The 15,273-nt window shown below is 45.7% G+C and overlaps 1 protein-coding gene across 4 annotated transcripts in view; it reads right to left on the reverse strand.

Moving 5' to 3' along the window:
• The window catches only part of col12a1a (collagen, type XII, alpha 1a), a 53,350-nt gene that overhangs the window by 17,041 nt on the left and 21,036 nt on the right, over positions 1-15,273 (reverse strand). For 3 of the 4 annotated variants that reach the window (XM_085257821.1, XM_085257823.1, XM_085257820.1), the window contains exons 15-36: positions 13,095-13,361; positions 12,787-12,979; positions 12,554-12,678; positions 11,094-11,243; positions 10,876-10,995; positions 10,629-10,793; positions 10,393-10,539; positions 9,988-10,127; positions 9,331-9,460; positions 8,514-8,659; positions 7,887-8,016; positions 7,663-7,799; positions 6,844-6,973; positions 6,615-6,754; positions 6,276-6,408; positions 6,083-6,106; positions 5,243-5,382; positions 3,658-3,787; positions 3,373-3,512; positions 3,158-3,287; positions 1,368-1,510; positions 99-228 (exon numbers count right to left, since the gene is read on the reverse strand). In XM_085257821.1, the coding sequence (XP_085113947.1) occupies positions 99-228; positions 1,368-1,510; positions 3,158-3,287; positions 3,373-3,512; positions 3,658-3,787; positions 5,243-5,382; positions 6,083-6,106; positions 6,276-6,408; positions 6,615-6,754; positions 6,844-6,973; positions 7,663-7,799; positions 7,887-8,016; positions 8,514-8,659; positions 9,331-9,460; positions 9,988-10,127; positions 10,393-10,539; positions 10,629-10,793; positions 10,876-10,995; positions 11,094-11,243; positions 12,554-12,678; positions 12,787-12,979; positions 13,095-13,361 (3,090 nt within the window). The remainder of the gene's footprint in view (positions 1-98; positions 229-1,367; positions 1,511-3,157; positions 3,288-3,372; positions 3,513-3,657; positions 3,788-5,242; positions 5,383-6,082; positions 6,107-6,275; positions 6,409-6,614; positions 6,755-6,843; positions 6,974-7,662; positions 7,800-7,886; positions 8,017-8,513; positions 8,660-9,330; positions 9,461-9,987; positions 10,128-10,392; positions 10,540-10,628; positions 10,794-10,875; positions 10,996-11,093; positions 11,244-12,553; positions 12,679-12,786; positions 12,980-13,094; positions 13,362-15,273) is intronic. The other variant, XM_085257822.1, reaches the window with a different exon arrangement.

Raw genomic sequence — 15,273 nt, forward strand, 5'->3', positions numbered from 1 at the left:
AGCACAGAAACGGGAAGAAGAATATGGTTTTGCATTTTTGTTGAAAACACCTGCGCGTCTCAGAGCTGCTAACAAAACACACTGGCCCGGGTTCTTACATGTCTTTCCTTCATCCATGATAGCAGGTCCTTCGCCATCGCTGTACAGAGCAACAACTCCCACATTGTAATCAGTGTTTGGAAGCAGCTGCTGCAACAAGGCTGTGGTGGTTGACCCTGGTACCAGAATCTGTGCAGAGACACAAAATAAGTGAGCTTTTATGCACACATGCACCAAAGGGCCAAATCCAACATTCACGCAGCCACAGACTCTGCCCCTCTCGTCTGGCAGCTGCTTGTTTTCTACACCTGCCTTTTACTGAATGGCTCCTTGTTGTCAGCAGCAGTGAAAGGAAGAGCCAAACAGTCCTTTGATGTTCAGAGGTGTGATAGTGGTTTAAAAAAGGACAGAAAAGGGGGCTAGGTGGGTGACAGCCAGCACTGATGGAGGTGACAGCTGATCGTGTGTCCTTAGCCTCAGAGCGGTTATCTGGACAGGCTAAGGTCAGCGCTCTGGCCTGGTGGAGGTTCAAACATGTTTGTGGGTGTCTGAATCATGCCACAGTGTCTCCTGGTCAAACTTAGGCTTAGGACTCAGCAGCCAATGATGATGAAGCTAAAAAGCTACGCTGCAAATTTCCAGCTGGCGTTGGATTTGGTGGTGCTGGCTGAAACAGGCTACATTACCACTGACCCGCATAATTAGCTCTGGCCATGCAAAGGGCACGATCCTGTCCTAAACGTGCTGACCAAAGGGGGGGAAAAGAAAGCTGAGTGCATGTCTTTATCAATACGCTGGAATTTCTATCACCTTCTTAAAGACACTGTCGTTAGCGACCCAGTGAAGAAACTAGTGGTGCAGTCCATCTGGCATGGATGTTGAAGAAAGCTGATGCAAAGAGACGCTTTAAAAGTTTTATGGATTCTTTGAGCTGCCCAGAAATCTTTAACATATGAAGATGTGGGCCCTCAGATGGCACGCAGCACGGAGAGAGCGGGAGCTGCAGCTAAAGAATTTCTGCTTTAATGAACGTGTTTGAAACTCAAGCACTTATTTACACAAAACAATCCAAATGGCAGAAAGTGCACACATGCAAACACGCTCGCACCAATGCGTTTGGTGAGCAGGCCGAGTGCTTTTAAAAGTAATTGCACGGTAAACTGCAAATGCTCCCACTTCCAGCTCCATGTGGTGATCCTCAATATTTGTGCGCATTCTGTATGATTGAAGGCATTAGAAATAAACCTGCTCTCAGTTAGTTTTCTCAAGTATAATCTAATAATATAATTTACGTATCAGCCATTCCCACACAGCAGTTGGAAACTCACTGATTCTGAAGGCTTGGCACCGTTCAGAGGAGAGTAGACCACCCGGTACTGCTGGACTGGACCTGTGGCAGCTTCCCAGCGAACGTTCAAAGTGTTGGTGGTGGGGTTGTAAACCTGGATGTTTCTGACGGGGCTGCGCTCCACTGCAGGGACAGGAATATTGTTTGGTAAGAAGGAATTAAAGAGGGGCAAGAGAACGAGGACGAACGGAAAGGAAAGGCTGACAACTGCAAAAATGGCAATAAATTAAGGCTAAAAAACCAACAATTAAACAAAACCCATAAGAATGAAGCACAAATGCATAACTGGGGTTCCAGTACTGGTAAATACTCCAGATGAAAAGGTTTACGAGTATCTAAATAACACCTCTGTGAATCTCCTGTAGTCCTGTCATCCTCCCTTTGTCAAGGTTTATAAATCATGGTCTGGACTCATTTTATGGCCAGAACAGGACAACATGAGAACTCTCCAGTAAAACTCCCCCAGCAGCCAACAGAGACGAGTTTAGGATGCTATTTAACAATACAGCTATCAACAGGGCACTTCCTGTCAGTGCCCTGAAGGTTAATGAAAAGGATACAGAAAGGCCTATGTGCAGCTCTGTGTGAAGCTAGACTTCTAAAAAACCAAAGCAGATGTTTGGAGGTTTTGTGCTGCTCTCAATTATAACCCCATAAACGCAGGAGAAAAAAAAGTAAGCAAGCTTCCGTACTTTAAATGTTTTACAGACCAACGCTTGTTACTTTTAAGATGCTGTGAATGCTCGCCGAGCAGCTTGTTAGCTCAAACGGTTGAATCAGACGAGAGCCGATTCAAGGCCTGACGTTAATGAACATAAATATATGTACACAGGCAGCGTGAGCTTTGACTTGTCCACTGAAAAGCCACTGAACATGATGAACTATTGCTACAGAAGGGAAAATGGGGGTAACAGTAGCTGGCACGGCGCATGACCCCAGCAAAGCAGGCTGAGAGCAATTATACATATAATGCTCTCTATTCATTTCAAAGCCCCTGTTTCTTTTTCCCAGAGAGGAGCCAAATACCCCAGCCCCGCCATTACCCTGACCGCTAGCCTTCACTCAACCTATAAATGGACAATGTTACAGTAAAGAGAGAGGAGACACCATTATAGTGCTGCCAGGCCAGAGGAATTCCTTCCTGCGCAATCACCCCACAAAATGCTGACTAATTCCCAGCAGAGTTCGGTGGTTCAGCTGTGGGAGAAACTGGAAAACCGATGTTCACTCAAACTAAGCTGACTGAGCTCAATGCTGTCATTTATTTTAAGCTTTAAGTTCCAGTTTGCAGGTAAGGTTTAAAGCTCTGTCCCAGCGAGTCAGCTGAATGCTCTCTCTGATGGACGTTTTTCGTACCCGGGACGTCGGGTAATTGCGGGTACCCCGGTTCAGACTTATTCAGGTATTTTTTCACTTCTGGAGAAGGAGATGGGATTTGAGCTGGCTGGATTGCAGATTTTCAGAGGATTTGGATGATATTTTTGAAACAAATCAGTTACAACTGGCTGCCTTATTGAAGGTTTCTGACCCAGCAGGCCAGCAGCCGAGGCCACTCGGTTCATTCCGGATAGACGGGAATTGATTCCTGACACTGGAAAATAAATCCCACTGCCACGTCACGGCATCTCATTCACAGGTCTTCTTCTTGGTCTGCGTGGGCTTTTCTATACCCTGATGACACAGAGGTGGCTGTCGCTGCCTAACGACCTCGCGTGGATCTGCAGTGGATCTCGTTACCTACAGCAGCAGTTGCATGCGTGCAGTGCTTACATGTTTTGCCGTTCTCAGACATGCGCAGTCCTTCTCCAGCAGCATATACGGGAACCACAGACACAGTGTACACAGTATCAGAATCCAGGTTCCTCAGGACGGTACTGTAGGTACTGCCTGATACCTGCACCTGTGCAGAAATACAACACAGCATACATCATGTCGGGGTTGTTCCACTGGAGATGGCTGAATGTCGTTGTTAATGTCTTGCTTACCATGTCTTCCACTCCTCCAGCTGCAGGCACATAGAAGATCCTGTACTGACGGACGCTACCCTCAGCAGGCTCCCACTGGACGGTCAGGGTGCTGGTGGTGGGGTCAGTTACCCGCAGGTTCCTAACACCACCCAGAGGCTCTGGAATAACATAAAGATATGATAACGTTGCATCCATCAACAAGGCTGAACACCATGTGTGAGCTTTTTTAAACTGAGAGACTTTCCATGAGTGTGATGTATTCATATATCCAAGACTTGGCTGTCATATTTGTTCACAACTCACTGGTCTTTCCGATGCCCTCCAGCGGCCCGCTAGCTCCTTTGGCATAGACTGCCACCACGCTGATGGCGTACTCGGTGTCAGGCGTCAGCTTAGGAAGCAGGACTGTAGTCTTCTTTCCTCCAACCTGGGTCTAGTTAGGGAACAACAAATGAAACATAGTTACCTAGTTTAGTAAATTTCACTTGGCTTTTCAGTCCTTAAAATATTTCTGCATTTCCTGTCTCTTTTGCTGTAGCTTTAAAAACAACTCTGCAGCTCTTTTATGTGCTGAGGAGGAGGTATTTCCTCTGTTTTAGATGGAATAAAGTATCCTCTGCGGGGTTTCTCAGATTGATAACCTGATGGAAAGAATTCTACCTGAAAGCTTCCAGGTGGAATGCTCTGAGTGTTTTTGGACAAGGTTAGCATACAGTACAGTGGCCAAGGTAAATATGTCTGCTAATGGTGGAAACAGTCAGATGTCTTGTTGTGACTAATGATGGATTTACTGCAACGCTGTTGGCTTTTGCTATAAGGAGTAAATATTCTTAGAGAGTGTGTGTCTGTTTGCATTTGCTGGATTTGTTTTATCACTGCGTTTCGGGTCAAGACGGCACTCATTATTTTTATTATTTGGCACTGTGGCAGTTTTTTCTTCTTTAAGTACAAAATGTGTGCAGCCCATTTCCAAAAAACACACTTATTTAACTCAGGGTTACTCATACACGTTGAAATCCGGACACTGAACCAACACGTAAGTAAGCGTCCGCTTTTCCATTAGCACAATTACATTTCATCAAGAACCAAAAGAAGAAACCTCACCGAGCCGTATTTTAAACATACAAACAGTTTGATGAACTTCCAGTCTTAGTCACCTAAAATGACAAATTCTGGATTGCACCTGTTAAAAGGTGGCTATAAAAGTGTGAAGGACCAGTGCACGGCAGCACTTTAAACTTGATCTGCAGGATAATATCTGACACCAGTGACCGGACTCTGCCTCTTCAAACATCTCAACTTTTTATGACGTTCAAGTTTGATCTCTTTTAATCTCATAAATAAACGATCAGACGCTTCGCATCAGCGTGAAATCTCGTGTGTAGATATTTGCTCGTCCTCAGGCTTCTGGTTCTCGTTTTAATTCTTGCTCGTGGAAGCTCTGAGAAACGTCTGACAGAAAATTGAAACCAAAAATTCAGCTGTCATCCAGAAAGACTTTTGAAAATTCAGCGAGACGGCCAAAAATGCACGACCAGTGGGAGACAGTCTGCAGCGTCAGGAAATACTGAGGAAAGAGTAGGAAAGGTTTTGTCCACACTAATGCCGCTGTATCCAAACAACAGATTATGAGATTTGACTCGGAATAAACTCAAATAATTGAACACCGATGCCACAGCTGTATAGATTTCTTGGAAGCAAAGTCGCTGTGGAGGAAGAAACAAATCCACCGACTGAGTTAAAGCCATAAACTATAAACCGCAGTTGTCTGGATTATTAAAGCGAGACTGAGAAGGAGATGAAAAGAAAGGAGACACTAGCTAAAATATTAAAGCCTGTCACTGCTGCTAAACACTGACAAACACGAGCTAACTGTTGTGTGACTTACAGTCTGAATCCTGCCTCCAGATGTGGGGACGTAAGAGATCTTGTAGTTCTGGACACGGCCCGTCGGTGGAGTCCACATGGCGTTCAGAGTGGTGGTGGTTTCATTGTACACAACCAGGTTGGTGGGCGCTGGAAGAGGCACTGCACAGTGCAACAGGCAAGCACATATATGACAGTTAAAGCTACGCCAACAGCAGTTATACGGTTTCCTTTGAAAGCGTTTCTGATATCACTGAAATATCTTTTAAAGACACAGTCCTTGAGATTATTGGCTGATTTGAGTTCAGATGCCAGTTAATTTTCTGCCTTTTGTTTATGGTTGAAAGAAAATAGAGCAATGAGCGTTAAACAGGACTGCAGCTTTAAAAAAGAAAAGACAGTCGCTCTTCGTCTTTTCTCAAGCAGGTGTCTCTTGACGGACAATAGATGGAGGAGGATGATAATGATATGATGATGATGATGAATGACAAATGCATGGATGAATGAATGAACATGGATGGATGAATGAACTGATGGTGGCTGATGGAACGGGCTTTGAAAACAGGGATTGAAATCCTTGTTTTGCCAGGCATGCATGGTGGAACTCCATCCAGCCATTTCATGTAACCGAGTAAGGACATGAAGAAGCCGTGGGATGATGGCGTGGACAAACGCAGACAAGCAAACACGTAAGAATAAAACCGGGCTGTGACAGCATCAGCACCACTGGAGCGATGGATGGGTTAAGGGTCTTGCTTGATGATGAAATAACAACGGTTCTGATGACTGGTTGCAACAATAAAACATGCTTTTGTCACTTGAAAGAAAAAGCATCCCTTTGGTTTGCTATGAACACACTTACGTGGGGAACCATTTTGACGGCGCACTATAGAGGCAGAAATAGAAAGGCATAATGGGCAAACCCTTGATCGAACACTTCACACAGCATCAAAATGCAAAATTAACACCAAAAGAAGAGAAACTGTGACAAATACTTTAAGCATACAGTGTTAGCTAGAGTTATTACTGAGTCGTCATCACTGTGTGCGTCTTACATGTCCTCTCGGTGCCTAGCAGGTCCTCGCTCTCCGACTCATCCGGGTAGATCGCAGTGACGGACACGTCGTAGGGCGTGTCTGACTCCAAGTTCTCCAGCAGGTGGGTCGTCTCATCATTGTTCAGAATGGCCTGATGAGGAAAACACAAAGACAGCTTAGCCAATAAAAACCAAATGTAAGCCATGTAAAATTCATTGTCTGTTTTTTAGATGTTCTCCCTGCCTCCACCGGAGGTCTTTCCTAAGCAACGCCAAACGCCTACTGTGGGACTCATCGTGAAATACCTGCATGATTTATTCCTAATATAAACATCCCGGACATCTGGTTTTCTCTTACGTATTGGGTGTTGGCATCTCCCTTCTTAACCCAGCCAATGCGGTACAGAGCCACGTCAGGCGCTCCATGCTCCCAGTGAGCTACAAAGCTGGTATGCGTGACTTCTGTGAATCGCAGGTTCTTTGGTGCTGGAACCACATCTTTAGAGCGGAGGAAAGAAAATGCAATTATGATCTCCATCTCGGTCAGAAGCAGCAAACGGGGCCGGCGCCATGGTAACGATTCTGACCTGTGATGGCCTCTCCCAGCATCGGCTGTCCGGGACCTTCGTCGTAGACTGGAGTAACAGCTAAAGCGTACTCGGTCTGAGAGATCAGGTTATCCAACTCTCTGCTGGTCACGCGTCCTCCCACTTCCAGCTGTAGAACAATAAAACACAGTTGTTAAATGTTATTATACAGTATCAATAAAGAATATATAGCGCTTAAGAATCACTTTGCGCGTTTGGAAAAGTGTAAGGCTTCGTTCTCAGGGAAGGTTTCCTGGAATTCTGGTGACCTCACTAATCTGCACCTCATAAAACCGGTAGCAGTGTGACCAGCAGGTATAACACTAAAGCAAACAGGAAGAAACTAAACACACGAAATACTTTGTGCTCTTGGTTTCACTCGTTAGCTGAAAGTTAAGATGTTGTTAGTGGCGCCATGTCTCTGTGTTGCATCACATATCTTCAGCTCAGTGTGTTTCCACCTTTAGAGCACCTTAATCTTCACTTCCTGCAGAATGTGCTGCTGTAGCCCAACAACTCCCACATGGGGACATGCAACCATAAAGTATTCCTCCAGTCCCCAGTACCAGAACCAGCCTGTAAGCCTTGCAAAATCACATTCAGAGAGTTTCATAATATTTCTTTAGACTCCAGAAAATCCCCTCATGTCCACTCAAACAGCTGCAATCTCCACAATGTGATAACGGATCAGTTGAGAAATATCCAACAACTTAATCATCATAAATCCTAATGACTATAACAGACAGGAGGTTCTGCAATAGCAGGAAGGGACTGGTCATAACAGCGGTTGTAATACCATGAAAGGAAAGACGAACTCACTTCTTTTGCATCTCCACTCTCAGGCTTATAGGTGATGAGGTACTTGCGAACGGGACCAGGAGCAGCATCCCAGTCAAGCGTCATGGTGCTGTGGGTAATATCCCGAACCCTCAGTTCTCCCGCAGGTGGCATGGGCACTGCACATGAGTTAAAAGCTCTGTTAGTTTATCAAAAATGACTCTGAATTTGTGCTGAAACATTGAAATGATAGGCTGGTTACGAACATGTGACTCCCTGTTTGGTCAGTGGTTCGCTGGCTGATTCTCCATGGAGGGCAAATAGGGAAAGCGTGTAGGCCGTGTTGGGGAGCAACTTCACCAGCTGGACGTCGGTTGTGTCGCCGCCCACTCTGATCTGGAAGCGGACCAAACCAAACAAACAACACAGGTTGAGAGGGGAAGCAGATGAGGGGGACTCCTCGCTGGCTGGGAAATATGGTGAGGAGAAATACTGGAGCACATCTGCTGCATCTGGGTTTGCCCCACTGGGGTTGACACCTCATGAAGAAATGATGATGATGTTCCCTTGGCAGAGTGAGCTCATGGTTCAGCCACCCCTCTGTGGCTGACAATGTTTCTTTGTATTTTTTCCTGTTGCCTTGCTGCTGAGTGACGAGGCAAACACTGGTGTCTTTGTAAAAAGTTATTTCAATGTGTGACATCTGCACTCAGTCAGAAATGCTGACAGCAGGTCACTTTGTGCTTTTAGCGAGGCGCTGCGTGTGTTTGGTGCTCGTGTATGCGAGCAGGCATTCGTGTTATGAACCTACAAACACATGTGAATGTGTCCATTTCAGTTCTATCCACAGCTGATTGGCTGGATGCCTTCTGGTTTCCCAGAATGGATCTTACCTCCTGCTCTGTAGTGGGCTGCGTAGCATTGATGGCGCTGTAGAGCAGCATGTAGCCTGTGGCTCCCGGTGCCCTTTCCCATCTCACTCTCATGGTGGTGACCTGCTGATCGTAAATCTCCATCCTCCTCACGGCACTCAGAGGAACTGGAAAACCAGGAAACAGCAAATACTTGTTAACCACTGCATTTGTATAGCCACAATTATAATTAATTCTTTGATTGCATAAAGTTTGCATTTACACTATATAATCTTTCTTTCAAATTTGGACCTAAAACCAAATTTAATCTCTTAATTTGCATCTAATCAAGATTTGGTACTTTCATCTTTTTGCAGCCACATATGGTTTCACAAACAAGGTGCGTATATATATATATATATATATCCTTTGAACCTTTTATTAATGGAGACCACACACGAATTACAGTCTCTGAGTTGCATTACGTTTGTGTTACGCAACCGTGCCGGAGAGATTGCATGATGGCGGCTGACTCAAAGGGCAACTGCTCGTAAAGCAAAGACTCAGGGTTCGTGAGAGCACCAGAGTCTGCTCGAATTGAAACCGTAGCTCTCTCAGAGCCCCATTTATCTGGCTTTCCTAATAGCGCGAAAGGTCTGTTTGAGTTAGACTCTAAATGATAACCACTTAAGAGCGTGCAATAAAATACGGTCACATCTGCAGTTCATCATCACGTACCGATTTAGCTCATTTTTACTAGTGTCATATGCAGCGCTGTTTACAAAGTTAGGTTTGCATTAACGTTGTGTGTGGAGTTTTAGTCACTCAGTCTCTTTCAGTGAGCTGAGGTGGGACATACGTGTGGTCTCTTTTCCATCCAAAGCATCACTGCTCTCCTCTCCCACCACGGAGTAGACGCTGACCAGGTACTGTGTGAGAGGGTTCAGCCTCTGGAGAACCACAGTGGTCTGACTGCCGTCCACGATCACCTAATAACAGACAGGAGGATCAGAGGATTGATGAAGTTTTACTAATGTGCACCAGAACTGTGAATATCTTCACAGACATTTCCAATCAATCCCAGAAAACAATCTGTAAATTTTTACCAGGCTAAAGGTCAGCCTCACCATCTATAAACAAATCCACAATGTTCACTATTCAAGCAAACCCTGGGAGCTGCAGAAAAACAAACTTCTGCATATTTGTTTCAGACTCCAAAAACACATCCACGCCGTGGAGCCGAGACGCTGCCGGCCAGCGGGGCCATCTCTCATTCAAAGTCATGAGATTTTCTTACTAATCTCTGAAACTGAGACGGCTGTTTTTGTTTCCTTGGCCTGTGTCGAGCTGCAGTGTAATCAGACACCCAAACAGCAAGAAGCCAACACAAACAGGTGGCTGGAAATAGAAGTTGTTTCCCAGTAGCATCAGGGCAGCATTAACACTCACATACTGCACTAGAATTACTTGCGTGTGATTGAAGCAGAGCAAGTTTTTTGGTGTTTTTGGCAAATACCTGTTGTGGGGCTCCCGATAAAGTCCTGTACTCCACACGGTACTTTTCTGGTTGGTCGTCGGGGCCGTCCCAGGTGACTCTGAAGGACCGGTGAGTCACCTCTGATGTCACCAGATTAGTGGGTGCATCTGGAGCGCCTCCTGTTAAGATGCAAGCATAGAATGCTTGAAACCGCTGCGTATAATTAACTCTAAATCACTGATTTAGGGTGAATTATATGTAGTGAAAAGCTCTGAAACTGGCCAACTTTCTCATTTCATAGCTTCATAGCTTTTCCACGTATGAGGGAGTAAATGATGCTCATGCAGGGGTCGTTCTTTGCATCTAATGTGGCTTTTTCACGAGGATCCTTGATGCTGTCCACTATAATTATACTGCTTATCAAACACCTTGGACTTCACACACCTGGCCCTTTGACACTGTTACACAGGTTGTCAGAAACCCGGTCCACAATGTCCAGCAGGAAGGAGAAATCGGCCACGTTGTACATGTGAATGTCATTCGGCTCAGAGGCGATGGACCTCAGCTCGTTCTCGTCTGCATTCTTAATACCTAAATAACAATGATATAAAGGTCAAGGGTCAGCAGCAGCTTTTTAGATGCAGGAAAAGCACAAGTTAACTGCACCACTCTTTGCTTACCGATGGCATAGAGCTCAATGCCCTGATTGCGCAAGTTTTGAGAGTTGGCAATGACATCATCCTGCGATTTTCCATCAGTGATCAAGACGCCAATCTTTCGAGCGCTGGGACGCATCCCGACGTCCTCTTTGAAATTGTTCTGGAGGATGTAGTTCAAAGCCAGACCTGCCACGAAGAAGGCACAGAGTAATGCGAAATGCTCGTTTGCGTCTACAAAAGCAAAAAGATCAGAAACGAAGCGAATCACCTGTCATGGTGTTTCCTCCCTTGTAGGGCAGGTTGGACACAGCATCCAGGAGAGACTCTCGGGTTCGGTGAGCATTCAAGTGCCATTCGGTCTTTGGGTCTCCGCTGTACTGAGCAAGCCCTAAAGAAGCCGCCAAATCTTAGTTAGAGCACCTCAAAGAAAACCTTTGCTGTATTAACAAATACATACTTTATCATTCTTATTTTGATTCAACGCACCGATTTGGACCCGATCAGGGCCGATGTCAAAGACGCCCACCATACGTGCAATGAAGGCACGAATAGTCTTGAAGTTCAGACGTCCGATACTCCAGGAGCCGTCCACCAGAAGCACAATGTCAGCCTGAGCATTGGTCCTACACATCGTATCTGACAGGGCAGAGGTTCACGTGTCACGAAGGATCCCAGGTGAACGTTACAAATGAGTTTCAAATATAATCAAAAATGCTCTAGTGTAATGGTGGAAGAGCTTTCAAGGACGTGTGAGAAGAAAAGAAGGGAGGAAAGAAGAGCTGACGGCAATAAATTTCCACAAAAATCCAAACAATTTCCTGAATGCTTAACAAACAATCTCTACATGCACGCAACAAATAATTCTGCTCTTTCTTCCATCCCTCTGTGGATAACAATTATTTTCCAGGTGGTATAATTATGATCTTCTTCACTCGGCAGCATGTGGAGGCAGTAATTCTTTCAGTGGTTTTCCCATCCACGGGGTACTCCCAGGAGAATGTGCCCTTTATATTAAAGGCCTCCGCTGAGGAGATTATTGTGCCCTGCAGAGCAGCGAGGAAACATTCACATCCTGTTTTCCAAACATCTGTGTGATGAAAAGGAAGTCATCCGATCCTTTGTACCTAAAAGAGAACTGCAGATGTCGCACTAACTGCTGCTGTCTGCAACTGAAAACAGGTTACATGATTTTACACATTAGAAGTACACACAACATCTCCAATCTGTGGGCAAAAAGCCCAAGAAGTGGTATGTGGAGGTAAAATATGATTTTCTAAAGTCATTTGAAATAGTTTGTAACAATAAAGATCCAGGAATAAGTGCCTTTAATGTGCAGACACTTACTCGGTAGATGTACAAGGAAACGCTGATTATGTCACCTCACCGAGTCTACATCTGCCTCCTTTTTAGGAGAGGGCTTGCAGCTAACTGGTCACGCTGACCTTTCCTCGCAGCAAACACAACTTCTTTCCTCGTCTCACACTTGCTGCCTGCCACGCTCTGACTCACTGGATAGTAAAACGTTTTATAAGTGCAAACAGATTATACACGCACGGCTCGTATCTCCGCTGGCTGGACTGGAAATAAAGAGCGGAAGCCCAAAGTGACACGGCGAAGAAAGCAGGGAAAGGGCAGGCAGATGGAGTTGCCATTACATCTGTTATTTCGTGAGACAATTCGCTTTAAAGAAAGGTATTCAGCTTTTATGTGGCTTGGATTTACAGAGGGGTTTTTCCCCAAACAAAAATGTAATATGTGACACACTCTCCGATGTTTGACAGAGAAACAAAACATACTGGAGACACTGACTTAAACAGGACGACAGATACAGTAACAGAATGACTAAGACTTTTTCATTTGTTTTTGCATAGAACGTGCTCTGCGCCTTCTCTTATTCTTACAATGACCGTGTGCAATGTACATCACATATATGTGGGTAATATTACTTGGCTTGTCAAAATTTGGAGGATCAGGTGCGTCAGAGTAGGTGGTGTACTCCTCTCCAGCCAACGGCATGCTCTCCCCTCCTTCAAACATACCGAACACACTCACTGTGTATTTGGTACCAGCTCTGTCAACCCAAAAAACAACTTTCATTACAAAATATGCAGGAGAACATAGTCCAAAGTCCAAACGAGTCTGATAATAAACCGTAAAAACACGAAAAAGTGGGACAAACCTGAGTTCTTCCAGCACCACAGTGTTATCATAGGGACCAACCAGAAGTTGCCCCAGGTCGATGTCATCCTCCACTGGGTGGTAAGTGACTTTGTAGCCCCTAACGTCACCGGGAGCGTGGTCCCAGGTTACACGGAAACTGGTCTTGGTGGGCTCTGAAGTCTGGAGGTTCCTCGGGCCTTTGTAAGGTGTTACTGGAGGGGAAGGAATACACAGACTGATCGGGGCAGATGTGGAGGGTCTTTAACGACTTTATAATAGCCTGGATTTACAGTGTCATGATGTGTAGTGAACAGCGGGCCAACCTACATGTAGTTCCTTCCCCTTGCCTTGCTTTGCCTTCTCCGGAGCGATAAACGGGCACCACAGTGATGTCATAAGTGGTGAGAGGGGTAAGGCGTCTCAGCACAGTGGTGGTAGTGCCACCGGGCACTTTGGCCGCCAGCTGGCGCCCTCCTGCCTGTGGTTTGTAAGTGACGCGGTAGTTGACGACGTTTCCAGGTGCCGGCTGCCATGTCACCTTCATGGACTTCTCCGTCTCCTCTGAGACGACGATCGATCTGCCAGCAGCTGAAACTGCAACGAAGGAACAAATATCAGAGAGAAACGATGGATAGATGGCCCCGGGGGAATAAAATCACCAAGGCTTTCCTGCTGCTAAGGAAACGGCGCAGTCAGCTACCTCGCAGTAGCTTTCATCGGCTCATTTTCCACGCGTCTGAATACAAACCTACTCACTTTAAACAGATGCAAAGTTACATGATTGATTGTGTTTAATAGGTGGTTTTGGGCGCCAAACTTTGATGTCTTGCCGTGACATCTTGAGGAAATTCTTTGTGTGTCTGTTGAGTGCTTCTTACTTTCCCTGCAGGAAGGGCAAGTGTGGGCAAGTGTGAATTCTGACCACGCTCATTCGCGTGGTCACGTGGAAGCAAGATGGCGCCGGTGTGCATGGCTGACCGTCTCCGACCACGTCTTCGCCTTGGCGTTGTACTTCTCGTTGTTTTATCTTTGGTTTTATGTTCTCTAGGTGATTGTACACTAATAACTTATGACAGAGACACGCTCCTGAATCTTCGGTTTTCCTGTTCTCAACGACCTGACTGCCTTGGGACCGCCGGTGCCGCTATCCCCCTGATGCCTGTCTCCCCTACCTATGTGACCTATCCTCCTCTTCCCATGCTCTGTAGGAAACGCCTCAGGAAACGGGGTAGGAGGAGCGGCGTCCGTGTCCGCGTTAAGGCTTATATCAGAGCCATGGCTATGGACTTCCCTTCTACAAGCCGTGAGCTATCCTGTTTCTTCCACTATCTCAGCAGCCACTCTGCGGCTAGATTGCTAACCCACCGTTGGATTTGCTCCGTCGGCCTTCAAACCTACCCTGCTCGCCCAGTGGCTTACCACTCTGCCCGATTTTGGATAACACCGCCTGGCCGCGGTGTTCAACATAACAACCTTTGCTCCTTGCGACGGGCTACTACAAAGGTCCTGGCCCCCCGGATTCAGTTGGCCTTATTTAATGTCAGGTCTCTTTCAAATAAGGCCTTCCTCCTAAATGACTTTTTTCTCACCTCGGGACTGGATGTCCTATTTCTAACGGAGACCTGGACTTCTCCGGGTGAGTTCATCCCCTTCTCTGAGCTTCTACCTCCTGACTCTGCCTTCTTTAGCTCACCTAGGCTAACTGGTAGAGGTGGTGGCTTAGCCTCGGTTTTCAATAATAAACATGATGCACGGCTGCTATCCTCTCCAACCTATTCCAGTTTTGAAGTTCAGCTATTGGAACTGACGGGCTCTCGGACCACTTTGTGTGTCGTGGTCTATCGTCCGCCTAAATATCATAAGATGTTTATCTCTGAATTTGCTGATTTTTTGGGATCCGTTCTTTTTAAATATGATTCTGTTATTGTTTCTGGAGATTTTAACATTCATGTCTGCTGTATGAATGACCAATTGGCTAAAGACTTTCTTGTGCTGACTGATTCTTTTAATCTTATTCAGTGGGTGAATGAGCCTACCCATGTTCAAGGCCACACCCTTGATTTGGTTTTTTCATTCAATGTGGACATTTGCATTAAGGAAATCAGGAATACTGGTCTCTCTGATCATTCCCCGGTCATCTTCGATGTAGACCTGGGTGATACTGGACAATACCTAAACTCTCCTCTTTATCCTACGCGCACTATTAATGCCAATACTGTGGTCAACTTTATTACGTCTTTTGTTAACTCCCCATTTAGTATGCTGGATTGTTCTTCCCCACACACACTTGAGAACTCTACTAATACTCTTTTTACCACCTGTTCCTCGATTCTTAACATTGTTGCACCCATCAAAATGAAACGCCCTAGAACTTTCTCACAATGCTGGTTAAATGATTCTGTTCGTGCCCTACGACGTATATGTCGGCGTGATGAGAGGAAGTGGAGGAGTGATAGACTTCAGTCTTCTTATGATATTTTACGTATTAGCCGCTCGAAGTTCCAAA

This window comes from Mchenga conophoros, linkage group LG19, assembly GCF_057382185.1.
Source record: "Mchenga conophoros isolate Kocher_MC1m ecotype Shallow Benthic linkage group LG19, M_conophoros_male_GT1.1, whole genome shotgun sequence".
NCBI lineage: Eukaryota > Metazoa > Chordata > Actinopteri > Cichliformes > Cichlidae > Mchenga > Mchenga conophoros.